Consider the following 24,478-nt stretch of genomic DNA (forward strand, 5'->3'; position numbering starts at 1 on the left):
GATAAATAGAATAAATAAATTAAATAATAAAGATATATCTTAGAATTTATACTAATTATTAGTAAAATAATTAGGTATAACTATTACTTATAGTATAAATAGTATATAATTATAAAATATTAAAAGTAATAAGTAAAATACTATTTTTTACTAACTATAGATAATATCTAAATCTCTTTACTAAAATATATCTAAGTTTAAAGATAGAAGTAACTATTATAATAGCTAAATAACTTAAAAAAATTTTTTAAAGAACTATAAGAGTTACTTAAATAGGCTTAATACTAAAGTATTTCCTACTAAAATAAGAAAAAAAATATAGTATCTTAGCTAAAAAAGAGAGATAAAGTATATCTACTTATAAAGAACCTTTCTACTTAATATTTAAGTTAGAGACTAGACTATATTAAAGTTAGACTATTTTTCATTTCTAAATAAAATAGACTAGTTACTTATATACTTAACTTACTAGCTAATATAAAGATATACCTATAATTCTATATATAACTATTAGAACTAGTAGACCTTAAAACGCTACTATAAAAAATATTCTATTATAAACTTAAAGAAGAAAATAAATTTAAAGTTAAAAGAATTATTATATACTAAATTAGAAATAATAAAACTAAATACCTAATTAAATAGTTAGGATACCTAGATAGTAAAAATATATAAAAATAAGAGATAAACCTTATAAACTACTACTAGCGCCTAGTATAGTATTACTAATATCTTATAAAAAGGACTAATCTATAGTAGCTACGCTTAAAAGAGCCTCTAAGTTTACTAATATAACTTTAGAGTTAAACTTCTCTAACTTTTTAAAGGCCTCTAACTTCTCTACTATAGCTAAACTATAATTAAATATCTCTTACTTCTTCTAATATAATAATTTCTTTTATTTTTAAAGCTATAAAAGCTTCTTCTACGCCTACTATCTATATAATAAGGCTACCTTAGCTATATTCTCTTTAATATAGAGATAAGCTTCCTTCTTATCTTCTAACTACTCTAGATAAGATATTTCTTTATTAATTTTTAAAAAATTAAGTAATAGTTAATTCTTTAATTTATAACTTATATAGTTTATATAAATATAGTTTATATACTTTTAGTTAAGAGAAGATATCTTATAAGGTAACTACTTCTTAGAATAATAAGAATAAGAAACTATAGCGAGGACTCTAGTAAACTTAATATAGGTAGTAAGATAATAATAAAACTAAGTAGAATAAGAAAGTAAAAAAGAACTTATTAGGAATTTAATACGCACCTAGATAATATAGAGTAAGCCTAGTTATAGCGTGCTACTATACTAAAACTTAATAATATTAGTGTAACTAATACTATACCTCTAAAGACGCTATACTTACTATACTAAGCCTATTATAAATAAAAGTATCTATTCTTAAGTATTCTTAGAAACTAAGCGCTCCTAGAAACTTAGTATTTTTAAAAATAAAACGCTTATAGAAATCTTCTACTTCTAAGAATATAACGCTTATATAAACGCTATTATAATAATAACTTTTATTTATAATAATCTATCTTACTTAGTAATAATTTATTTCTATAAATACCCTATTTATAGTAAATATAAAATTAGAGTAATATACTTCTCTAACTCTAGGCTATATATTACTTTAAGAATAAGTTATAAGAGAAGAAGAATAGTATTATAACTAGCCTTAGAATATAGAGAGTATCTCGCTATTATATTTATTTAATAAGTAAACTATAAGAGAATAGAAATACTATATAAAAAGAAATTACGTAATAAGTCCTATAGATCTTACTTAGGCTTAGCGTACTTTATATACTAGAACTTACTAGAACTATATAACTAGTCCTACTAATCTTTATAGTCCTCTAACTCTTTACTATTACTAGAACTACTAGGATACTAGAACTATATAAGTATATAGTATTAGGTATTAAGCCCTTATAGCTTAATATATTTAACTTAAGTTTTAAGTATAAGTATAATATAGAGAGATATTTAGCTCCGGCCTTTTAGGAACAATTTTTGTGAAATAAAATTTTAGGATTTATTAGAACTAGTTATATAGATATTTAAATTAGTAACTACGCGTAAGCGCCTATTCTTAGCTCTACCTATTAAAATCGTTACGCCTACCTATTAATATTGTTACACGCTAGCAGCGTCTATATAAACAATAAACCTATAACGCCTTACTTATACTTAGCTGTAAACACCTAGCTCTTAACTAAAGAACTATAGAATTAACCCTATCTACGCCTTACTCTCTTTATTTTATAACTTATTAAAAAACTCCCTCTACTTAATTATTAGTTCTATAGCGTTAATAGCCTTATTAATAAGGTCGATTTCACTACTAAGCTAATAGCGAGTGTCTTTTAATAGTCCTAACCTACATTTAAGTATAATACGCATACCTACTAAGTAAATTATATAAGCGTTAACGTTATCTATATACGCGTACTTATCTATAATATAAATACTAGTTAGATCCCTAAGTATAGTATAGTCTAGCCGAAGAACACGCAGCTTATACAGCTTATCTAGTATCTAGTAGCTAAGTTTATATTTAACGTTATAAGATAGCTAGCAAAAGAAAGCTAGTATAGCCTTTAGAGCTATAGTAGTAATCTTAATTAGTTATTAGTATTATAAATTTAGCTTATTATAAGGAAATACTTACAATAGTAGCTACGAAACGAAGCTTAATATAGTAGTAAGGGGAGATTAAGTTATAATAGATTTATACCTTTAATAAGATATAATATAGTAAATATATAGGTATAGGAGCGCTTTACGCAATATATTCTTATTATAACTATAGTTTATTATCTTATTGTAACCGTAGTTTACTATTCTACTACCTTCGTCGCAACTATAGTTCGCTAGGCTACTACCTTCGTCGTAACCGCATTTTAGTTATCATACCTAATAGAGATTTATCTATTTAATATATACCTGTTAAGAGGCGTATTTTAGTAGTAATACTAACTTATTTTTTAGAGTTTAATAGAGTCTTATAGAGGTCTACCTAAATCCTTTTATTACGTACTTTAACTATAAAGCTAATTTTTTTAATACCCGATTCTAGCAGGTTAGGGTGTAGCCTACTATTCTTTTCTAAGATAATTGATCTAATACGCTATATAGCAAACAGAGGGAAAAAATTTAAGCGATAGAGAGTTATTCTACTTATATATTACGTCTAATATTGCACCTTACCACTCTATCTACGAAAACTAACTAATAAGAAGCTTAACACTAGAAGTCTTATATTACTTCCACTTAAGCTATACTCTTAATAGTCTAGAGTTAAGTTACTAAGAGATAAGTTAGTATAGAGTTAGATTGCTACTTATATAAGACTCTATACTAATACCTACCTAGATCTTAGTAACTCTACTCTACTCTATACCTACCTATTTACTACTATAGTTACTATTTAATATTATACTCTACTACTCTTTCTATAAAAACTAACTAATAAGAAGGCTAATACTAGAAGTTTTATATTACTTTTACTTAAGCTATACTTATAATGTTTACTAAGAATTATAGCGTAGTGTATCCTTTAGATTCTTAAGACTAATTACTAGTAAGTAGTTTCCTCTATTACTAATTATAGATTGTAACACTCTACTATTCTATATATCTATAAGTAACTAAGTTTATAGCTAAGAACTAGCTAAGTCTCTATAGAATTCTATCTATCTATTTACATTCTAATACTATTTTTAATTATTCTATTACCTAAAAGAGACTACTTTTATTTATCGTGTTATTATAGTGGTTTAGAATTCCCTAAGAGGATTTTATTATGTTAAAGGATTTTAGTATAGAAAGAATAATTAACTAGATTATTTACTAGAAAATATGCTCTAATCCAACGGGTATTCCAACGTCTCTTGTATCCGCATTCAAGACCTTGAAGACCGGACCTCTACTACCTCCACTCCCTCTCCAAACCGTCTCTACTATCTTACCGAACGACGTTCTACCCGCACTATTGACAGCAAAGTACACGATTTGTTCCACACCATTCCTATAGATAACAAAGCTCTCAATTCCCAGCGTCTGCTTCTCGCCCGTATAGTCGACTTCGGTAAAAAGCGACGACTGCGCAGACGAAATGAGAGTATCTGTTGGCACGGCTAGATTAGGGGACGTTGGAGATGCAGGAAGCTCGTCAATCATGCGGTCGAGGTACTTGATAGCTGTAGGCGAAGAGCTCCATGAGCCACGCTCGGCAAAGAATAAGGAAGTACCTGCAATACGCAGTTGGCCTGGTTTGTCGACTCCAGTAACTAGAACCTGCTCCTGCCCCTCGCCGCTAAGAAGGACACGCCGGATGCTGCCGTCACTTGCTGAGCTCCAATAGAGCCAGCCCCGTGCTTCGTCGACGACAATGCCGCCGGCGTGTGTATTGGCATAGCTGTAGTTCTTAGAGAGAAAGGTGAGGCCTTGAGACACGTTGCGGAATACAGCGACGTTACTGCCGTCGTAGTTTGAGGAGTAGATGAGGCCTGTGTTGGAGTCGCCATAGTAGAGCTTTCGAGATTGCTCGGCTACTGTAATGCTGACAATTTGACTCGATGCGCCGCTCTCTTTGGTTAAGACGTATTCCAAATTCCCACCGTCTAGGTTGGTTCGCGCAACGCCCCGACCTGTGACGGAGAAGAGTGACGAAGTTGACGGCGAGTATGTAAGGGCATAGGCAAGTATAGGCTGTCCGAGTGTGTTGGGATCCGACTCAACTACGCCGAATTGTGTAAGGTTAGCCGCGTTAGTACCGTCAATGTTGATACGGCGAAGAGAAGTCGGCCATATGGGGATCGGTGTGCTGCGATGCCCTACACCAGTATCGAGAACGACAAGGTACTGGGAGGCCCGTGAGTGTAGGCTTGGTAAAGCTGCGGAGAGCTGAAACAAGGTTAAGACGGACAGGAATAACATGGCGCATAGGACAGAGATCATAGCCGATAATTCTGGGTATCGTGCAATGGAATGAAGGTCATTTTATCTGAAAGTGCTCGTAGATTTTGTTGGGAGTTTGGAACGAACTCTCCCGTAATGCAAATTGAGCGGGTAATAGAAAGTCTTCTTAAGGATACTGACTATTGGTTTCTATATTAAAGAAACGCAAAGGCGCGTTCGAGTCCTCTGGAAAAACGATGCCCCGTAAGAAAAAAAAACAGTAGCCGCTGACACCACAGCTGCATAGCTACTAATGTCGGTTAGTATGTTGTAGCGTCAGCAGTAGTGAGTGGCGACTAGGTCCCGATCAATAAAGATAGATTGCTTGCTGCAGGACCTGCATCCGCAAAATTGGCATTTGCCGCAAGCTGTCTAGGCAAGATAACTTGTTGGACAGCCGAGGCTGGAGAGACGGGATAAGACGAGACAAGAAATTAGAATGGGTGCAAAAATATTAATACGTGTCTAATGTTCTGGCGCGTAAATGCGGGTAGCGTACGAAATGGAAAAACCCGGTACTCCAATGCTGATGCTCTTGCAAATTCACCTCCCAGTGGCCGATTTTCCGAAAGACTCTCCACAGATGCTCAAGGAATAGCTGCGGGGTCCTTGGGCCAGTTGGCAGCAAAAGCCGTCCAGGGTGTACCTCTCATGACCATCTTGCCGTCTTTGTCAGGGACGTACAGGAGTGGGTCGAATCCCTGCACGCTCGCCCAGGACAAGAACAATCGTCGCCAATAACATGTCACTGCTGCTGGTGTAAGATACCTTCGGGTAAAGGTCTCATAACTATTCTTTGCAATCTGCTCTGCGTCGTGGTCATGATCACGATAGTATTCCATGGCAGACTCGAGGTTAGCAAAGTTCTCGGAAGCTTCAATATAATTCACCTCGGGACCAGCGAGGCGCATGAGGTGGGTATGAAACTCTTGCCATTCCAGCGGGTGGGTGATCATGGCCGAACGGCAGAGCTGGAGGTACTTGAGGCGACCGGAGTAGGATGTTCCTTCGGTTTGGACAGTGTACTTGTATCTGAGGAAAAGAAACATCAGTATTGGAGCACAGGTTTCTTGTGAGAGAGCAAGGAAACATACCCGCAGAAATCCCTCAAGTTCATGACGTCCTTTGTATGAGGATCGCTGGCGTTGTTGATGACGACGGGCTTGATATCGCTCCAATCCTTTCCTTCACTAACTTTGACCAGCTCCTTTCTTAGCTTTGCCATCTTGATCTTTCCTCGCCAGACAACCCTGGGGTCCTTTTTGTGCCAGGGCAATTCTTTTTCCTTTTGCTCAATCTCTTTCCTAATGCTGTTCCAGCTGGGAGCGTGGGTGTAATTCCAGGCCCAGTAGGCGTAGTTGGGCATCATCCAGATGTCTTTGTATTCTGGAGTGTCTTTTCGCGTGTAGCCAAAGAAAGTTCCCTCCTTCCGAGACCGGCGTGGTAGGTCATCAAGCGAAAGCGAGAACTCAATGTTTGGGACTGCAGGATCAGAGGTCGATGCAGAAGTGACGGCACGGTCAATCTGGGCCAGAGTTCCAAGAATCCGTTCTCTCTCATTCCCGTTGGTAACATAGCATTTTTCCGGGATTCCGGCATCGACAACGAAGAGCTGAGGCAGATGTGAGCACGCATGCAGACTAGGAAACCAATCAACATCAACATACCTCTCCCTCATAGATGAGGACTCTCAGCATACATCTTCCTTCTTCTATTTGAATATCTTGGGCATCAACCTTTCTGCCCTCACGCAAGCGGACGGATTGGTCAAGGCTGTGATAGAGCTTTGGGAAGGCGGAATCGCATTGGTCCTGGCTAAGGGTGTGGACATTGGCGTGGACATCGGGATCAAAGGTCCAGTCGCCTAATATGCGCCTGTGGGCAAAATCGATGTAGTTGAGTTTGGACTGGCCCCATATAAAGTAAAGCTGTGTGGTGATTATAAAGGTGGAAACGTAAAAGACAAGGTGGGGAAAGGATAGACGGTAGCCTTTGGGGATCATGATGGCATAACGGTGAGGAAGAAAACGAGCGACTAGGGAACAAAATGACAATGGGAAAGAAAACGACGTTAGGCACAAGGAGGAGCGGGCTGGGCGGGACAAGAGAGTTCAAGAGCTGGACAAGAGGGTCAAGAGAAAAGCGCCTGGAGAGGGTGGGCCGGAGATACGAGGGCCAAGGTGGGAGAAAGGCACTTGAACAACGGCTAGCCATATGAGGTGTGGGCATGTGCTTGGGAACCCCTGGGCTACGCTGGCGCCATGACGGAGGGGGCAAGTGGAAGGCGACGGTTCGAGGAGCAAGGCCTATGAGAGGGCCGAGGGAGGCGGACACGATAAGCGCATGGTTTGGAATACGATGAGCCGGATGTGGAGGTGACAGAAGCTATGGATACAAAGTGACTCGCATGGAGCACTCAGGGGCTGCGGCGTCTCCCAGACCCTGGCACTAGCGCGCTTTGAACACGGCTAGGCCTGGTTGCGGTTAGCGGCTGAGGTGTGACGCCCATGCGCCCGAGGCGATGGCGATTTTTGGCTTCTTGGGCGGCTCTCACGCCGTTGCATGCAAGCCTCTTTTTTTTCCCTCTCACTCTCCAAGCCACCAGCCAGCTGTGGTGTGCGGATGAGCGAGGAGAGACCAGTCCAGGCGCGCTCGGCGAATTTCACATCAAGCAACGCCATGCTCGCAAAAGACTCTGGGGTGGGCGGGCGGACTTGGCACTGGAGCTTAGCTGACTTGTCCCCTGATAGCTGCAGTTCGCTTCCTTTTGTCGCAACGGCACGCGTTTAGCAAAGTGGTCCAACTGCAGGCAATGAAGATCACGTTGCAGTCTCATCTCCTTGCGGCCACAAATCCTTTGGTCCCCTGCACCGCAAAGGGGGCTTCTGCTGCCATTGCCCGCCACCTAGCCTCATCAGACTGCCCAAGGTCACCGCCTTTGTTTCGTCAGAGTGCTGTTCCCAATGTCCATCCCACTCGCCCATGGCACCCGTCCTAGCAACTACGTATATCGTATGTACGTATGTGCTCGAAGGCGCTATGTGTGCATACACGTAATCACGTGCCCGCAGACATGCCGCCAGTCTGCCGACACAGCAGAGTGCTTGATACGCTAGCCACATCAAATCCGCCACCGTGTCGCTGCCATAGACCTCATACCGTAACCTGCATGCGACCGAACACGCCGAATTCCAAGTAGGGGCGAGATGCGGACGTGTCTACTGTGCTCGACATGCTCAGCCAGCCAGCAAGCAAGCAGGGATCATGTCCTCTGTCAAGACTGCCCCGGTCGATGAGCATATACGCGCCTAGATGACGCTGCAGACAGTCGTTTCCTTCTTACGTTCACACAGACACAGTCGCCATCTGCTCCGTCGCAACGCTGGCCCATCCGTGCTAGCAATACAAAAGACAGCTGTTTCTTTTCCACAGTCTATTTGTTGAGACAACACGTCCACACAGGCAGCAAGTCAAGTGTTGTGGCATTCAGGCGCTCACAGCTAACATGTGACAAAGCTAGTTGCGGGTGTACATCGTATTGTTACATTCCAGAAACTCACACAGCCACCGAAAAGGCACCGCGCACTTGATGGACCCAATGCCACGTGTGGGAACTAGTCCGGAATACCCGCGTACCTAGCTTCCAAGAACACATACTAATATAAGCTCAAGGGTCTCGAAGAGATCAGAGACGTGCACCGTCCAGAACAAGCAATTGATAAAAGTAAACGTCGTAAGACTTGCCTGCACGTCTACTTGGGCTCTGAACGCACAAGCGCAACGCAAAACAGTATCTGCAACGCTCCCATGGCCAACAAAACACAGTAAATACCCTGCAGACCAAATCTAAATAGCTAGCAAACACTGCATCATCCGTACGTCAAGAAATAGACACATGTCCAAACAAAACACAAAGAATCCACACCGACAACTAAATGCTTGTGCAAAAGCCCTCGATCTAAGCTGAGCACCAACTGTTCTATCAAACGCCTACGCTATGCTGAAGCCGTACAAATACACCAATGACACTGCTGGTTGCAAACCATGCTCTCCATATTCATCATAGCTCATGCAATCACACACTCTACCGCTTCTTCCCTTTTTTGCCCCCGCCAGCTACCGACTTGAGCGCAGCGTGTCCGGGGTGGTCTTTCAAATGTTGATGCAGTTGGGTTTTGGATGGAAACCCCGCATTGCACCCGGCGCACTTCATCTTTGCGCCACTGTCGTCGGCTTCGGCCTGCTTGGCCGCCTTTTTCGCCCGCTTCTGTGCGGCTTTGCCCATTTTGGGCTGTATCGCTGCAATGCCTTCTGGTTGAGTATCATCTGTTGACTTGGACTCAGGCTCCTCAATGGGTTTGGGATCAAATGACTCTTTGCTACTGAAACCTGCCAGACGCGCTTCAATCTCCGATCGCGAAGCATATTCGTCGTCTTCGCCATCATCACCATCGTCCTCGTCGTCGTCACTGTCTGCCGATGCTAGCCTAGAGGCGGTGTGTGCCTCGGTGGCTTTGCTGTCAGACGCATTTCCCGTCAACTGGGCCTCCTCCTTGTCTGTGTCATCATCTCTTACCCCAAGTTTGCCTGCTTTCTCCGTGACATCTTCAACGAACCCATCTGAATCGTTCATCTCGGCAGTAGTGGCATCTGCTTCAGGATGCTCGTCTGCTAGCGTCACAACATTCTCTTTCAGAGCATCCTGGCTCAAGTCGAGATTTGCATTGTCCTTTTGCATCTTCTTCTTCAGCGCTTGTATGGACTTTTGATGCTTCTTGCTCTTTTCATGCGCGTCGTACTGTCGCTCACTCTTGAAAGTCTTGTTGCAGGCTACACACTCGTAGTGCTCCTCCTCGATTTCCTCTTCACTCTCCTCATCCAGCTCGTCATCCGGACGTGCGGTCGCCCAATCTGGAACTGCCTGGGCCTCTTCTTCCATCTTGGCAATCTGTGCAGCCCTTGCTCGTGCAGCCTGGGCCTTGCGCGCGTCCCGTTGCGCCTTGGCCTTGGCCTCGTCCGTCTGATTGTTGGGTGTGTAGCGTGGATCTCGCTTGCGTACAAAGGCGACCAGCGTCCTGACAGCATCGTTGAACTCTCGTCTTCCGTCATCGCGAAGCTTTTGGTTTTCCTTTTCCATCAGTCTGCGCGTGCGGCGATCGGGGGCATGGGACAGTTGGTACATGTCCAACCATGCAAAGCTCTTGGCCGTGGCGAATCCGTTCCAGGCGGCATAGAAGTCGCGCACGACACCGTCGTAGGTGTCTTCCTTGTGGCCAAAGGAGGGGTAATTTGGTATGTCGATGTCTTCATAGTCTGCTGCATATTCTTCCTCGCGAGCGAGCTGCTCGAACGTCTCTCTGACAAAGCCAAAAAAGCCATTGGGTGAGTCGGAAAAGTCTACGTTTCCTCTGAACTTGCCCATCATCCGCGCCAAGTCGTCTGCTGTGGTAACACGCATGCTGCCCTGGTAGTGCTCGCCAGCATCTTCCTCTCCAGTGCCCCCTCTTAGGATGCTCGCCTCGTGGGCGTCGTACCATGCGCGCTCCTGGTCGTCTGATAGGACTTCGTAAGCGGCTCGCACCTCGGCGAAGAGGGCGGTGGTGCGTTCGACATCGCCATAGTTGCGGTCGGGATGGAGTTCGAGAGCTTTCTTGCGGTATGCCTTCTTGAGCCTGCAAGGAATCAGTAGTGAAGGGTCGACGAGGCCATGGTGACGCACTCGTCTTGGGTGGCATTGCGCTCCACTCCTAGCAATTCATAGTAGCTCGTCTTGACCTGGCCACCTGCGGACGCCTCCTCGCCGTGAGACGACTGCGATGCACCCATGCTGAGCGTCTCGACTGTAAATAGTCGGAGCTATGTCAAGCGTCTAAATGAGTGTTTGTGGTGCTGGTCCTCTCTCCGGCCTGACTCTGTGTTGCCGTGGTCGAGGTTGTCTACTAGTCTGGGTGGGTCTATGTATATGTATATCTCTCCGGGGACCTGACGAAGCACCCTTGCGACACTATGGCTGCGTTTTGAGCTTCCCTGGGCTTCGTTCACGGCCGTCTTATCAACTAAGGTGCGCCCAAGGCATCTCGGGTGTGGTTTTGTCGCACATGTGCATGGATGAGTCGTTAAGAGACAGAGTTGCGTCATGGCCGAGATTCGGCTATGACTGTGCGGCGACCGACAGCTGATTGGTGGGCGGCGGCGCAGGCGAAAAATGTTGTACGCAGATGTGACCAGGAGCGAACGACGGGTGCAAAAAAGTAAGCATTTTCGGGCTTTCTTTTCTTTTCAAAGGCGCCGCTTTCCCACGTGTCTGAAGGAAGAAGCATTCACATTGCCAGAAGGCGTTGGCGTATTCACCTCACAGCAACCGAGCGGGTGTACTGATGGCGAGCGGAACGAAAGCCTGTTGTTGCTAGAGCTGGCTGGAACGTCGTTAATCGCTCATCTGTCGGCGCCGTATTCTCCTCGGTTTCCTTTGGTGCTTACCGTCGACCGCACCAGGCCCCTTTGCACTCACTCCTTACTCGACTGCACTCTTTGCGACTCTTCGCACAACTGCCTTTTTCCTCACACACACACACATACATACATACATACATACATACATACTACATACGTACTACATAGTCAGCCGCACCCAGGCCGGTCATCATAGCCACGCCCCAGCCACGCGGCCCACGGAACTGCAGCAGGGCTTTGGCAGCGTTGCTTCTGCTGTGGTGCGCCAGGGACCCCGCCCGGCCTCTGAACCACTCATCTCCCCCCACGTGCGCCGTCCGCCTCCTCTGACGGGCCAGCCCTGTCGACGCTTCCTGCCCATCCGCTCCAGCATCTGGTAATAGCTGGGCGGCCATGAAGTTCGGCCATGTCTTCAAGCAGACCCTGAGGGACGAAGGATTTCCGCCCGACTGGGTCGACTCGGCCATCTCCTACTCGCAGCTCAAGAAATGCATCAAGAGGCTGACCGACGAGCTGCAGCAAGTCGGCCTAGACCCGGCCACCCTGTCCAAGCTTCTCAAGCATGTCGAGGACTACAATGCCTCGACCGAGCACCATGACGACCAGGAACGGCCCTTTGAATACATTCTCAATCCCCACGGCTCCCATGGTGACGACGCCTCGCAGTCGCCAAAGGCTTTTCACCCAAAGCTCCTCTTCTATGTAGACGAGACGAGCGGAGAGGTCATGGGCGCCAAACTTGACAATGAAACGAGAAACAAGCTGCATCTGCTGGCCGTTGAGACGGGCATGTCCGACATGCGCGTGCTCGACGACTCCAACTTGCCCTGCCACGCTGCACACACGCCCGAATCGCCCACGACTGCAAACGCGCCCGGCAATCGGCCTGGCTGTCGGACCGTCCTAGTGCCAATCACTTCCGATACGGAGTTCTTCACTCGTCTCACCAGCGAGGTCTCTGGGCTCGAGAGGCTGCAGGAGCGAGAGCAGAAGAGAATGAATGTTCAGATTGAAGCTCTTGGCAAGCAGGTGGCCAAGTTGACGGACCCCGACCGGCGAACCACCAGGAAGATGCTCACCACCTGGCGCAAAATCTTTCAGATTTATGTCGAAGAGGGCATCTTCTTTGGAACAACGGAGCTCGATCACAAGTCGCATGATTCGGAAAAAGCAACCGCACGGCTCGCCATCTTTTCCAACAAGATTGCCAAGGCCGGTCTTGTTGAGCAACTGAAGAAGAAGGACAACTTGGCGGCCCTCAATACCTTTATGCACATTAATCGCGAAATTCTGCAAGGTCTGCGATTCGGCGAGATTAACCACAATGCCATGATCAAGATTTTGAAAAGTATGTCATTTTCCCCTTGTCCTTTCCTGATTTGACAAGCTTGACTCAAATCAGAGCACGACGATTACTGACTAATGTTTTCTTCTTTCCCTTGCAGAATTCGACAAGCGTACCGCGCTAGGGGTAAAGTCCACGTTTCCGCGTCAAGTCGAGTATCCAGAGTTCTCGGAACACCTAGCCAAGGCGGTATGCGCAGAGGTCAACACGCAGATTCTGTCACACGTGCCGCAAATCGACGACTACTCGTGTCCAATGTGCATGGAGATTCAATGGCGGCCTGTCAAGCTGAGCTGCAATCATACATTTTGCATCCGGTGCTTAATTGTCATGCAGAATAACAAGCAGTACAACTGTCCATTTTGCAGGCAAAGGACGATATTCCATGCTAATTCTGGTGAGTCTTGTTGATTTTGTTGATTTTGCTGTTTTCTTCTTTCTTTTGTTGATATCAAAAACTAATCCAGTCATTAACCCCCCATAGACAATCTAGACACAGAAAAGGCGGCCTTTCTTAAGAAATGGTTCCCCCAAGAAGTCAAGGACAAGCAGCGGTACAATGAGAAGATGGCCGGTGTGGACCAGTATGGCGAGGTGTATGCCAATGAAAAATGCAACGTCATGTGAGGAGACAGGAGAAAAGCAACGTGTGATCTCTACACCCGTTGTCTAGCAACAGGGGTTGCTGGGTGCAATGTTTCACACAAGGTATTCGACCGACTTGGGCGGTTTCATTCTTCTTTTCCCATTTTCGGCCTCTGACTTCCCCTTCTGGCATCAAGATACCCCCTTTTTATTTCTAACATTTTAGACTATCGGCAACAGTAATAGACTTTCTTTGTTTAGCATATAGTTTCATGCACATCACCATCGTCAGCAAACCTCTGTGCCTGCAATCATTCGCTTCACCTGGCTAACCAACGGCATAAGCAGTGTTAGATGGCAAGTATGGGATTGAAAGAGTGAAAAAAAAGTTGTAGTCGATGCGTACTACAGACAAAACAGCGATGGCTGATTTACAAGGACAGGATGTGTCTTTGTTTCCTGTTGACCCCTACCCTAGAAATATCAAAACTCCGATTCAAGATGCAAACTAAGGAATACGCTGTGTATGTATGTATGTGTGAAAGGGAGAGAGAGTCTGAGAGGGCGTGACAAAACAATAAAGAGAAAAAGGTTTGCCAATTAGAGGCTATGTATCATACGAAGCGATAATTGGAAAAAAAAAGGAGAGAGCAAAAAAAAACCCAGGTCTATACACTGCGCTCGGGACTTTCACCCTCAGCAACTACAGCAACACCTAAGCCACGATCTGGAGACTGGAGAACCAGCTGTTCGTGCCGTCTGGCGCGAATGAAGTCCGACACACTCTTGATCAAGATGAACCAGCCAACAATCATTAGGCCATAGGCTACCCAATCACTACCGGTAATGGCACTTGACGCAGGCGTCGAGTCACCACCAGAGCCGGCAGAGCCGCCGGTGCTGACCTTATCCGGGTCAAAATCATGCGAGTTTGGATCGCTTGGGACGCCGCCGTTGAAACCTTGGCCTGGGTTGTCGTTACTGCCGTTGCTGGGGTTGAGTACTGCAGAGCGGAAACCGAAGCCAAACTGCACAAGCGTGATGCCAAGACCAGCACGGGAACCATTCTTTGCAGCGTGGGTGGTGTGGAGCAGATAGGTAAGCAGGAAGCCAACGAGTTGGAAGGACATGGAAATCATGGCGTTCCAGAGGAAGCTGAAGAGGGAACCGACGGGAAGGCCCTCGACAAAAACTTCGTCGCCAAAGGTGCCGGGGGCGAGGATGGTTGTTTCCCAATATGGCGGTGTTGCATCTGCGGCGGCTTGTTCGTATGTCTGGAGGAGTGTTAGTGGGGAATGGACAAATTGAGATGGTGATACACAAGACGTACGGGAGGCTTCTCCTCGGCATCCTCACCCCGAGTGGGCTTTGCGCTGAGATTTGCCCACACGCCGCCATTGCCACCGCCGTAGACGCGGCCACTGGTGGGAGCCTGTGTGTTGAATACGGGCAGTTCGGTGACCCGTCTCTGGATGCCGGGGACTGGAGGCTCGTCCTCGCTTCGGGGGTTTCCCCGCATCAAGCGCTGTCGATCGTCGCCATTGTCATCGTCGTCGTCGTCTGAGTCGGAATCAAACGTGTCTGCGAGAGTTCGGTCTTCATCGGTGGGTGCCGGGTCCTGTGCTAAGAGGCGTCGTGAGGTTCCATTGGGGGATGATGCGCGCGAGTGAAAGGAGGGTGGTGGCGAGGCCGGGGGCCACTGCTGAGCCGATGTCGACGATGCGTGAGAGTCATCTTCGTCCTGGGCGGCTACCTGAGGCCTGTGTTAGTTTGGATGTCGTGAGAGCAACGAGCCGGGGGTGTTCGCGCAGTGGCACGATGCATTCCCCACGACCTGAGGCAGGGGAGCATACCCTCTCGTAGCGCTGGCTGGGCATGGTGTGCAGCAGGCAGACGCGGTGGCGCAGGGTCGGATGCAGCGATGAGGAGGCGTAGGGGGCAGTTCTGGTGTTGAGAGTCGGCAGGCGCAGGTGGAGGAGGAGGAGAGGAGCAGGCAGCGAGCGTGACGAGTAGACGGAGGGCGGCAAAGCAAAGCAGAGCAGAGCAAAGCAAAGCAGAGGCGTGTCAGGCGGCAAGCGCAGCAGTAGAGTGAGAGGCGGCGTTTCAAATGCACCGCGCCCTGCCTTGTCTCTTCTGGGCTATGGAAGTGCGGGTGCTGCGCCACGCTGCCCCCCTCTCTTTGCCTGCACAGACCCGCTGCTCACGACCCCGGCTACCAGAGAGAAAGCATCATCGATGGCAAGATTTGCACTTTGACATTCACCCAACCCAACACAACTCGTTACACACCGACTCGACTGCTGCTGCACTGCATTGTTCCATCTCTCTCTCTCTCACACATAACCATGGCAACAACAGTGAGTTAACCTCCCCCCAACGCCGTCACGTGCCCACAGCTCATCGTTTCATTGCAAGATAGCAAAGCAATACACGCGCCTCCTCACTCTCTGGCCAAAGGACGCCCTGCGCCCAAACCTGCCCTTCACTCGCGTAATTGAGCACCGCAGCCAGCCTTTCGGTGTACAGCCCATCACTCCGCCCTCCGACGACGCCCCCAAGTCACAGTCGCCAGCAGCCACAGCCACAGCTCCAGCCACTCCTTCACCCCCACCAAACCCCAAACTCGAACAGGCCCAAGTAAACGCCCTCTACTCGTTGCTCGAGAACAGATACACCATAAAGTATGCCCTGTCACCAGCCATGTTCAAGCCCACGTCCTCCCCCGACCACTACACAAAGCTGATGGAAGAAATCGACCGCGCCCCCAACAAGACGTGGTGGCAGTCCAAGGTCGACCAGTGGAAGAACAAGATTCGATGGTCATGAGAAAAACAAGCAGGGACTGTATTATCATACTGTACAACAATACAAGAGACGGAAGAGGGTGCTGGCTTGGCTACGGTCAAGGCCAAAGTTGGTGGCCATCTCTTCCCCATTTATCTTTATCTTTACCTTCGCCATTACTCTCGCTTTCCCTGGACCCGGAGTCGGCTCATTTCTGTATTGATTTTCTTCAATTCTTTCTTCAACCTTCGCCATCACCAGCCGATCACCTCGTGCAACTGGGTGTATGACAAGACTCTCTCCACCATGATCACCCAAGACCCGGAACCAGACTCAAACATGAAGCAAGCATAGATACCGAGTACCACCTCCTTAGCAAATGCTACGTGATGGGCGAAAGGCTCATGGACAATGGCTTCAAGAACGCCATCGTAGATGCTCTCGTCGAGGTGAGACCCTTCGGTAACACTGGAAATAGTTGGGAACCAAGCGTCAGTAAACTTCCCATCAAATACACGGGTACTCCCGAGCACTCACCAGCTCGCCGTTTGATGGTCAACATGTGGCAAATACATCCAGACAAGAGTGAGGTCACTGTTCTGCCCCAAATGCCATCTGCATTTGTGAATGGTTTGGCCGAAGCTTTCATTGAGACCAAATACTCATTCGATATGTCCTCTGTCAGGCTTGATCTGAGGCTCTATTTTGATGCCTGAATATTTGGGAAATCGTATGCAGCAAACTGAAAATTGTTTGCCAAAGACTCGCTTATCACCAGATACGCCCGATGAGTCTACAACCATTGGGCATTTTGTATAGCTGGGACGTCAATTCAGGAAAGCCTTAGGCGTTGGAATAATCAAGACATCTAAGACTGGGTCAGCGAAGCTGTGCGGATAAATATGCATTATGTCAGACTGCTAATGTGGTGTCCTATCGTGATGAACATAGGTGGCCTTTTTCCTCTCTCTTCTCTTTTGCTTTCCCTGCTGTGGCTTGACTTTGGTAATACTTTATTATGAATATTTCCATTTGAGACTTAAATCATGGCCCAGCAATCTACTCACAGGCTCACATAATAAAAGTACAGTACCATACAGCAGCAAAGCAACATATCCCAGCTTGAAGACTTAGCCTCCTATTTGAATATTCACCGCCTGCATATCGACTACGCATGCATATCAAACCAGATAAACCAAATAGCTAACTCTTCTTGTAGTGGGAGTGGTAGCAAGGGAACTTCAGTCATGGTAAAAGTCATCAAATGAAATATTGGTTACAAGGAACTGTCACGTACCAATGTTAGAATCTTTTTAGTAATTCTCCTTAACGTCTTGTATATACCCTCATCTCTTCCATCATATTTTTCTAATTTTCCTCTTCGCTTTGTAGGCCAATTTAAATCAAGGTCTACATTTGACATTGTATATCATATTCCCTTGAGCTTAGATTCGCCTTCCTTCCTCTTTAGTATATATATTGCACAGGACTGTTTTTCTTTTACATGTCCCATCGCATCTCTTATATCATCCTATTCATAGCAATCTATTTGTAAAGCTGTGTATCCTTTCTCCAAACATATCTTCCTAGGAGGCCAAAACTTTAATCCCTCAATCTCCTGATACTTTCCATTGTATTCTTGCCCACCCTAAGATCTATCCTATCCATCTATATGTATAGCTCGACACCGGCCTTCTAAGATACATACATTAATGTGAAACATGCTGTAATTTAGTAGAACTATCAGATACAGCAGATACCAACAGTCTCCAACTGCGTCCATTGACACCGTAAAGCGCTAATTTGAACAACATGTCTGCGATGCCGTTCCCATTTATAGCCTGGAAGATGTGGTCCATATCTTCTTGCAGCCATCGACGAGTTTCCAGCTCAAGTCCTAATTCTGATAGCCTCACTGATATATACTAGGTTATGGTTAAACTATTCGCAAGTCTCTTTACAAGGTCCCTCCATTCAAGGCATTACCACACTGAATTCTCAGATAGCGAGCGTGTCCATGTTAATGAGAACAGTATACCGTCCTTAGCCCCACGGATCTTAATGTGATCGATGTATCCCTCGTCACGATACTGTGTAAATGAATCGTCGTTGGGATATTATATACACCGAGGTGTCCACTTCTGTTTATCCCTCGATACATGGGATGGTGGAGGGGAGTAAGCGATAGCATGTATAAAAAGGAACTAAGCATGGCGAACTGATGGAAATCCATACATACATAGCTGCGTATGCTTCTGCGTTATCGAAAAGGGCCGCGTAGCCGCACTGGGATTCTCCAAGTTGTAACTGGTTGATATGTTTGGTTGGAGCGAATGGTCGCGATAGTGGAACTTCCAGACAGGTACCCAGTGTGGCAGAAGCACGGTAATAGATAAGGGAAAAGAACATACAGCCAGAAATATACCCAGGTTAGTAGATTGTTGTAAGCAAATGTATTGTTGGAATGTACATATACCAACTAAGATCGGTAGTTGATGCAACTGATTTGGCCCCTCCAGCGTGAGCTATATCAATAACGGGTAGAAGGAGAAGGGGGGCATAATTGTAAGAAGAGATGTTTAATAACGAGAATATTGTGGGGATGAGATACGTGAGATCATATTGATGAGAAGGATAACCGAGGAACATGATATGTATGTAAACGCATTCGTACGCTATGCGGTGCTGCTTGTTCTTAGTGCGACTATGGTTCGCTGGGTTGCTGCCTATGCTGCTACAGCTGACGACTCATCAATGAGCATACGTCCATTAGCAATCTGTATCATTGGTACAATATTACGTAGAGATCGTACCGAGATTCCAAATTGAACCTCTCCTAGAAAACACGAAGCCAAAGTCGAAGCCCAAGTCGAAGCCTTGACTGCAAAGTCCTCATTTCCAATACGCTGACGGTTGCAGGCCAGGAAACAGCGGGCCACCTTTTACAAGACACCATATGCCGATAGATTGCAAGAGAACCAGATTTTCTTTGGTGCAGGTACTCGAAGCAACATATTAGAAACAATCGTAATGCAGCATCACTCTAGCCCCTGAACACTCTCAAGCGACTTGAGCAGGCCCTTTTGTATTACCAAATACACCGTTCCTAACTCCCAAGGTAATGCTGAACAATTCAACAGCCCTCATATGCCTTCCGCCCTATTCATACACATGTGCGCTGACGGTCGGCGTCCGTACTTCTGATAATCTGAAAATGCCATCCAGTTCGAGGTGGGTGTACCACTTTCCGCGAGAACTGAGCCTTCACTATTATTCTTAACTTTGCGCATCATGCTGGGATCGATTGTGCATACTGTGATGAAACCATAACTATTCAATAGAATATATGCTAAAGCCTCCGGCTTAATTAGAAATCTTTTGCGAACAAAATGTTTGACCATTCAGTCCGAGACTAAAGTTGAGGACAAAGTGATCAATCTCAAACATCTGCTCAACAATCCCATATATTTGGTCACCATTATTATATTGAGTCCAGCAATGAGTGTCGCTTTGTGCATGACCAATGGTTGCAACGTGTCCAAGTAGATATGGGGATTTGGGTATAACTGCGAGGAGGACATGCTGGCTCTATGTTGGTGGCGAGCCGAGGCAGAGTGGTGCAGTCAGTGTACAAGGCATCGGTTTTATTAACTGTGATGATTTCCTGGTTGTCTTCAACATGAGTCAAATTGACATTACTGGTAGTAGCTGCTGGATAAATGCAAGTCAATGTAGGCGCGGATGCTGTAGCTTTACAAGCGGCGAAAGGTTTTGTGAACAGGCTAGTCAGAGATGATATTGCAACATCATCCCGAGGGGGCGAATAGATGTCACACGATATGGTAGAGATGGAAAATGGAAAGGGAGTGCATGGTCGATGTGGTGAGATAGGGCAGAACAGACGGCGGTTTTGTAGTATATCGAACCACTTGCTCGCAGCAGCGCGTTGCAATGATTGAATCGTTGCGTCAACTGCGGTTGGCTAATACAGAGAATCCGCAAAGTGCAATTCAGCTCAGTGAAAACACAAACCTATCGCAGATGGGTCAACACTCAGCATCACTGTCAAAGCCACAGCTGTTCCACATGCATGCCACTTGAGCAACTGGATCTCTGAGATGACGAAAACCTCATGTTCACATCTAGGTCCGCGTAGGAATATCAAGTCCTTGCGCAGATGAATGTATTCTCGACTTGCCTCTAAATAGCTGATGAATATCAAGCTGAACAGAGACCGTGGATTTCATCCTGGTATGTACAGTGATACTCCGGTCCCTACTTGGTCTCGTGCTCGGGTGTGATGGCAAAAGTAGGTCGAACAAATCTGTATCCGCACAGTTAGCCAATGCTCGTGCAAGCGTCACCAGTCTGTTCGATACGTACCTGTCGCTGTTATAGACTTTTGTCTCTGTGCCCAATAATTCCTTCTCCCTAGCCCTGTCGGCCAGATATCTTCGCACTTGGTCGCGGTCTTCCTCTGCTTGTAGTGCTGGAATAAGGTGTATCCGCGCCCACATCTTCTCGCGCGCGAGTTCGCTGTCAGATGTCAGCATTTCGTCGCGAACCATGTAATCGCCAATCTATGTTTTCAGAGGAATGCGTCGTACTTGTGCTCCCTAATACCCTGACCAACCCTCCAGAATCCGTATGTCATGAGTGCCGCGGTTCCGATAATGTATGCGGCTGGACGGAAGCCTCGAACAGGCAAGTTGCGCTTGTACTGGACGGGGCTATAGCCGCCCTGTGGCGGCATATCCTGCGGCATGATGGGCGGTCGCGTTCGTGGTTCAATTGGTGTTGGAAGGGTATCGTGAATGCGGAGACGTCAACTGAGGTTCCAGCTCGGGACACTGGCATGACCAGGGCGTGGCTTGGCGCGCTAAGATGTGAGCGAGCATAATTTTGTCGACGATGAGTGGGTGGGCGTCTTTACGACAAATTTTCAGCCATTTACTAAAGACTGCAAAAAGATGGGTTCAGAGGAGCGGCCTACAAAGATGCGCAAGTTGGACGTTGCAAGTGGTGATGAAATGATCAAAGACGCACCCGCAGTCACGACACCCACAGAACATGTCTTCACGAACAGCGAGAATAAGGGAACAGTTGGCAGCGCTGAATCTTCAATTGAAGCAGCTGATGAGAAGGAAAGTGGAGAACCAAAGTTATCGAAGAACCAGCTCAAGAAGCAACGGCGGCACGAACGCTGGGAAGCGGGGCGAGAAGATCGTAAATTGAAGCGAAAAGAGAAGGTCAAAGAAAAGAAAGAGCGGCGAAGAGAGGCTTTGGCACAGATGCCAGTAGATGAAAATGGCAACAAACCAAGGCTGGTAGCTGCGCGTCCGCCCAGACATTCGGCAGGACCTGGAAAGCAAGTACCCATCACCGTCATCTTCGACTGCGACTTTGAGGAGCTCATGTTCGACAATGAACTTAAGAGCTTGGGCTTGCAGATTACGAGATGCTACAGCGACAATCGAAAGGCAGACTTCAGAGCGCATCTAGCACTAAGTAGCTTTGGGGGCAAGATGAAGGAGCGTTTTGACGGTATACTCGCAAAGCAGTACACCAGCTGGAAAGGCTTCCGATTCTTTGAGGAAGACTTTGTTGAAGTGGCGGAGAAGGCAAAAGAATGGATGAGTGGACCAGAAGGAGGGGAGGTGGCTGGCGCATTGAAGATGTCTCAAGAAGCGGATAAGTCGGGTGAAGAAGAAGGCAGGGGAGATGCAGAGGAGGGAGAGATTGTCTACCTTTCATCTGAGTCGGACGAGACGCTAACACAGCTCAAGCCAAACAGCACCTACATCATCGGGGGTCTAGTGGACAAGAACCGGCACAAAGGCGTCTGCCACAAGCGAGCTGTCAGCCGTGGCATCAAGACTGCAAAGCTGCCTATTGGTCAATATCTGGAAATGAAGAGTCGACAAGTCCTGGTCACAAATCACGTCTTGGAGATTATGCTCAAATGGATGGAGTTTGGGGATTGGGGCAAGGCCTTCATGTCTGTCATGCCAGAGAGAAAAGGTGCCAAGTTGAAGAGTGACATGGAGAATGGAGACGGTACAGGGGCTGCTGCAGACGTCGGGAAAGAGGTTGGAGATTGTGGGCTTGCGGATGCGGCGGAAGAGGCAGAAGCAGTGAATGAGCAGCTGATGGCAGAAGCGGCTAAAGCGACATAGGGATGCTCTATGGAATCAAAACACCTGGCATGGTGTGGCACGTGGATAGAGTGGGTTGGCACACATCTGGGGGCCAGTCAAGGTAGTAGTCAAGGCAAAGGGGTGTATTGATTGCACTGCATGCTGCCAGCAGCGGGGGCAACACGGCCGGCCCTCAAGGCCGAAGTGTCGACCAGGTGAAGTGACAAGTGAGCGAGTACGGGCATGTCGTCGAAGCATGGCTATGCGCGGTTCCGGGCCTATGGATTTGCATGCAATGGCCCCATGCAATGCAAAGGGCGTGCCGATTCCCCATGGACGGCCCAAGGTCAGCCTTAGCGGGTAGCGGGAACCAAGCTTTCCGCCGGCCGACTAGCGCGCCCTGACAGCTACACATCAAGGAAGCAGAGAGGCGCGCAACCATTGAGCATGCATCGCCGTATCGCAGCCCGTTGTCACTGGCCTCCAGCATAGCTCCCAACATGTATCAGCCCATGTGCATCGCCCACGACGATGCTTATGTAACACACACGCACACGCACCCCCCTTGCCCGCCGTGTGAGGCTCCAGACAGCCGTCAGCCCACTAGTTTCCGCAACGTCACAGCTGCTCTGACCTACGCCCGCCCCAGCACACCACTTCCAACACTTGACCCACATTAATCCAGGCACACTGCTACAATTGCTGCTAGCCGCCAGTCATGTCGCATGCACAAGAAACCCCGTCGTCTCCACCCTTGCGCTCCTCATCCTCCCAAACATCGCCGCCACCAAATCGCGCCTCGTCCTACTTCACATACCCAGTCTCGTATGCCGTCTCGGGCATCCTGCGCCGCTTGAATACCGAATCCAGTCCCAATCCAGCACCCCACTCAAAATCCGACAGCAACAGCAACCGAAACAGCATAGGCAGGCTACCGGCACAGCTGCAGTCCACTGCTTCTGCCCTCTCCCACTCGCTCGCGAGCCTCGTCTCCTCCGATTCCGCAGACATGAATGCCGTCTTCCAACCCACACACCGCATAGCGAGCCCTTTCCAACCGCCGCCCTTGACACCGCTCAGTCTAAACGGCTGGAGAAGTGGAATGCGAGAGAATGGCAAGCTCATGAGCAAAGCGCTGGCAGAAGAAATTAGGCTGCTCCTGCCCCCAAGGCTACAACTCGTAGATGAATGGAGCCTGGCGTACAGCCTGGAGCAGAATGGCGTGAGCCTGGCCACTCTGTACAAAGAGGCTGATGAATACCGGGGGAGGAGAGGCGGTTTCGTGCTTGTGGTCAGAGATGGTAGTGGAGGCGTACGTTGCCCAGCATTCCTTGAGTAAAAAAAACAGTACTGACATGTTGCGACAGACCTTCGGCGCCTATCTCTCAGACGCACCCCATCCCTCTTCGTCGTTTTATGGCAACGGCGAATGCTTTCTTTGGCGCGCTCACGTTCTTGCTGGTCTCCCAGATTTGCAATTGAATCTCCCACCACCACCCTCGGAAGATACAACGAATGCTGTTCGCATGACGACCATATCATCACCAAAGACAAAAGCCGATAAGTTGGCCCTATCAGAAAATGGCCAGGCGACCAGAAGTGGCGCGAGCACGCCAGAGAGAATCAGATTCAAGGCATTCCCGTATAGCGGAGTGAATGACTATATGATTTTCTGTGAACATAGCTATCTTAGTGTTGGTGGAGGGTAAGCTGACATTTCTTGTCCACTGCAAACGGCAATACTGACAATATCTCAGTGATGGCCACTACGGCTTATGGCTAGACGACAATCTCGAGAACGGTGTGTCGGACACATGTCCAACATTTGGAAACGAACCACTCAGTGACGAGGGCAAGAAATTTGAGGTCCTGGGCGTCGAACTCTGGTACATTGGTGTCTGAACCTCGCTTCGACTTGTCTCTACTCAGCACAATGTCTGGTGTGATCCTCATACTGGCAGCATCTTGACCCAGCGCATGAAAACCGAAAGAGTCTTTCATGGCTATGCAAGAATTGCGGAAGTTCTACCATCTTTCGTTGATCACCTAAGGCAGGAACTATAAGATACCCGATGAAATGTTTTGGCTACCATTCATCAACTTTGGCTGGATCAGCATATGCGTATCGTTATTGGTACTTTTGATTCTCATCTATTGTGTTGCACTCTCTCAACGCATGCGACCATTGCCCGATCCTTA

General features: G+C 47.1%; 10 protein-coding genes across 10 annotated transcripts; 5 read left to right on the forward strand and 5 right to left on the reverse strand.

The window, feature by feature from the left end:
• Window positions 1-3,835: 3,835 nt before the first annotated feature.
• PSV08DRAFT_197843 (uncharacterized protein) lies at window positions 3,836-4,954 on the reverse strand (the record flags this gene model as incomplete). The annotated part of the gene is made up of 1 exon (XM_014219910.2): window positions 3,836-4,954. One exon carries the CDS (start codon window positions 4,952-4,954, stop codon window positions 3,866-3,868), a length of 1,089 nt encoding a protein of 362 aa, XP_014075385.1. The 3' UTR covers window positions 3,836-3,865.
• A 455-nt stretch (window positions 4,955-5,409) lies between these two features.
• Window positions 5,410-7,108, reverse strand: PSV08DRAFT_197846 (glycosyltransferase). Its single transcript, XM_014219909.2, has 3 exons — window positions 6,643-7,108; window positions 6,070-6,587; window positions 5,410-6,007 (listed from the first exon to the last, which is right to left on the reverse strand). Exons 1-3 carry the CDS (start codon window positions 6,976-6,978, stop codon window positions 5,563-5,565), a joined length of 1,299 nt encoding a protein of 432 aa, XP_014075384.1. The 5' UTR covers window positions 6,979-7,108; the 3' UTR covers window positions 5,410-5,562.
• Window positions 7,109-8,823: 1,715 nt separating this feature from the next.
• On the reverse strand, window positions 8,824-10,801 carry PSV08DRAFT_197849 (uncharacterized protein; the record flags this gene model as incomplete). Its single annotated transcript, XM_014219908.1, has 2 exons — window positions 8,824-10,647; window positions 10,695-10,801. The coding sequence occupies 2 exons, from the start codon at window positions 10,799-10,801 to the stop codon at window positions 9,060-9,062; spliced, it is 1,695 nt and encodes a 564-aa protein (XP_014075383.1). The 3' UTR covers window positions 8,824-9,059.
• Window positions 10,802-11,821: 1,020 nt separating this feature from the next.
• Window positions 11,822-13,649, forward strand: PSV08DRAFT_218590 (SPX domain-containing protein; the record flags this gene model as incomplete). Its single annotated transcript, XM_014219907.1, has 3 exons — window positions 11,822-12,776; window positions 12,874-13,170; window positions 13,258-13,649. 3 exons carry the CDS (start codon window positions 11,822-11,824, stop codon window positions 13,398-13,400), a joined length of 1,395 nt encoding a protein of 464 aa, XP_014075382.1. The 3' UTR covers window positions 13,401-13,649.
• A 61-nt stretch (window positions 13,650-13,710) lies between these two features.
• PSV08DRAFT_408227 (uncharacterized protein) lies at window positions 13,711-15,421 on the reverse strand. The gene is made up of 3 exons (XM_014219906.2): window positions 15,212-15,421; window positions 14,689-15,111; window positions 13,711-14,632 (listed from the first exon to the last, which is right to left on the reverse strand). The coding sequence occupies exons 1-3, from the start codon at window positions 15,233-15,235 to the stop codon at window positions 14,027-14,029; spliced, it is 1,053 nt and encodes a 350-aa protein (XP_014075381.1). The 5' UTR covers window positions 15,236-15,421; the 3' UTR covers window positions 13,711-14,026.
• A 282-nt stretch (window positions 15,422-15,703) lies between these two features.
• PSV08DRAFT_386749 (uncharacterized protein) lies at window positions 15,704-16,358 on the forward strand (the record flags this gene model as incomplete). Its single annotated transcript, XM_014219905.2, has 2 exons — window positions 15,704-15,715; window positions 15,774-16,358. The coding sequence occupies 2 exons, from the start codon at window positions 15,704-15,706 to the stop codon at window positions 16,182-16,184; spliced, it is 423 nt and encodes a 140-aa protein (XP_014075380.1). The 3' UTR covers window positions 16,185-16,358.
• Window positions 16,359-16,432: 74 nt separating this feature from the next.
• PSV08DRAFT_278671 (uncharacterized protein) lies at window positions 16,433-17,023 on the forward strand. The gene has a single exon (XM_014219904.2). It carries the CDS (start codon window positions 16,532-16,534, stop codon window positions 16,856-16,858), a length of 327 nt encoding a protein of 108 aa, XP_014075379.2. The 5' UTR covers window positions 16,433-16,531; the 3' UTR covers window positions 16,859-17,023.
• Window positions 17,024-20,091: 3,068 nt separating this feature from the next.
• PSV08DRAFT_218596 (GRIM-19) lies at window positions 20,092-20,966 on the reverse strand. The gene is made up of 3 exons (XM_014219902.2): window positions 20,750-20,966; window positions 20,526-20,678; window positions 20,092-20,466 (listed from the first exon to the last, which is right to left on the reverse strand). The coding sequence occupies exons 1-3, from the start codon at window positions 20,905-20,907 to the stop codon at window positions 20,418-20,420; spliced, it is 360 nt and encodes a 119-aa protein (XP_014075377.1). The 5' UTR covers window positions 20,908-20,966; the 3' UTR covers window positions 20,092-20,417.
• A 107-nt stretch (window positions 20,967-21,073) lies between these two features.
• On the forward strand, window positions 21,074-22,432 carry PSV08DRAFT_278681 (guanine-1-methyltransferase-domain-containing protein). Its single transcript, XM_014219901.1, has one exon. The coding sequence runs from the start codon at window positions 21,113-21,115 to the stop codon at window positions 22,316-22,318; it is 1,206 nt and encodes a 401-aa protein (XP_014075376.1). The 5' UTR covers window positions 21,074-21,112; the 3' UTR covers window positions 22,319-22,432.
• Window positions 22,433-22,997: 565 nt separating this feature from the next.
• PSV08DRAFT_218603 (uncharacterized protein) lies at window positions 22,998-24,407 on the forward strand (the record flags this gene model as incomplete). The annotated part of the gene is made up of 3 exons (XM_014219900.1): window positions 22,998-23,591; window positions 23,647-23,984; window positions 24,037-24,407. 3 exons carry the CDS (start codon window positions 22,998-23,000, stop codon window positions 24,179-24,181), a joined length of 1,077 nt encoding a protein of 358 aa, XP_014075375.1. The 3' UTR covers window positions 24,182-24,407.
• Window positions 24,408-24,478: the final 71 nt, after the last annotated feature.

The sequence above is a fragment of the Bipolaris maydis genome (assembly GCF_028858645.1).
Source record: "Bipolaris maydis strain C4 unplaced genomic scaffold PSV08scaffold_3, whole genome shotgun sequence".
NCBI classification, from domain to species: Eukaryota; Fungi; Ascomycota; class Dothideomycetes; order Pleosporales; family Pleosporaceae; genus Bipolaris; species Bipolaris maydis.

What these genes read in the sequence shown, in the direction of transcription:
- PSV08DRAFT_197846 (XM_014219909.2), bottom strand. Translation starts at nt 6,978, where the DNA reads ATGATCCCCAAAGGCTACCGTCTATCCTTTCCCCACCTTGTCTTTTAC. An exon ending in TCCTCATCTATGAGGGAGAG is followed by an intron (nt 6,588 to 6,642) that starts GTATGTTGATGT and finishes CATCTGCCTCAG; the next exon opens with CTCTTCGTTGTCGATGCCGG. An exon ending in AACTTGAGGGATTTCTGCGG is followed by an intron (nt 6,008 to 6,069) that starts GTATGTTTCCTT and finishes TCTTTTCCTCAG; the next exon opens with ATACAAGTACACTGTCCAAA.
- PSV08DRAFT_408227 (XM_014219906.2), bottom strand. Translation starts at nt 15,235, where the DNA reads ATGCCCAGCCAGCGCTACGAGAGG. An exon ending in CCAGCCAGCGCTACGAGAGG is followed by an intron (nt 15,112 to 15,211) that starts GTATGCTCCCCT and finishes CACAGGCCTCAG; the next exon opens with GTAGCCGCCCAGGACGAAGA. An exon ending in ATGCCGAGGAGAAGCCTCCC is followed by an intron (nt 14,633 to 14,688) that starts GTACGTCTTGTG and finishes ACACTCCTCCAG; the next exon opens with ACATACGAACAAGCCGCCGC.
- PSV08DRAFT_278671 (XM_014219904.2), top strand. Translation starts at nt 16,532, where the DNA reads ATGGGCGAAAGGCTCATGGACAATGGCTTCAAGAACGCCATCGTAGAT.
- PSV08DRAFT_218596 (XM_014219902.2), bottom strand. Translation starts at nt 20,907, where the DNA reads ATGCCGCAGGATATGCCGCCACAGGGCGGCTATAGCCCCGTCCAGTAC. An exon ending in CAGGGTATTAGGGAGCACAA is followed by an intron (nt 20,679 to 20,749) that starts GTACGACGCATT and finishes GACATCTGACAG; the next exon opens with CGAACTCGCGCGCGAGAAGA. An exon ending in AAAGTCTATAACAGCGACAG is followed by an intron (nt 20,467 to 20,525) that starts GTACGTATCGAA and finishes GTGCGGATACAG; the next exon opens with ATTTGTTCGACCTACTTTTG.
- PSV08DRAFT_278681 (XM_014219901.1), top strand. Translation starts at nt 21,113, where the DNA reads ATGGGTTCAGAGGAGCGGCCTACAAAGATGCGCAAGTTGGACGTTGCA.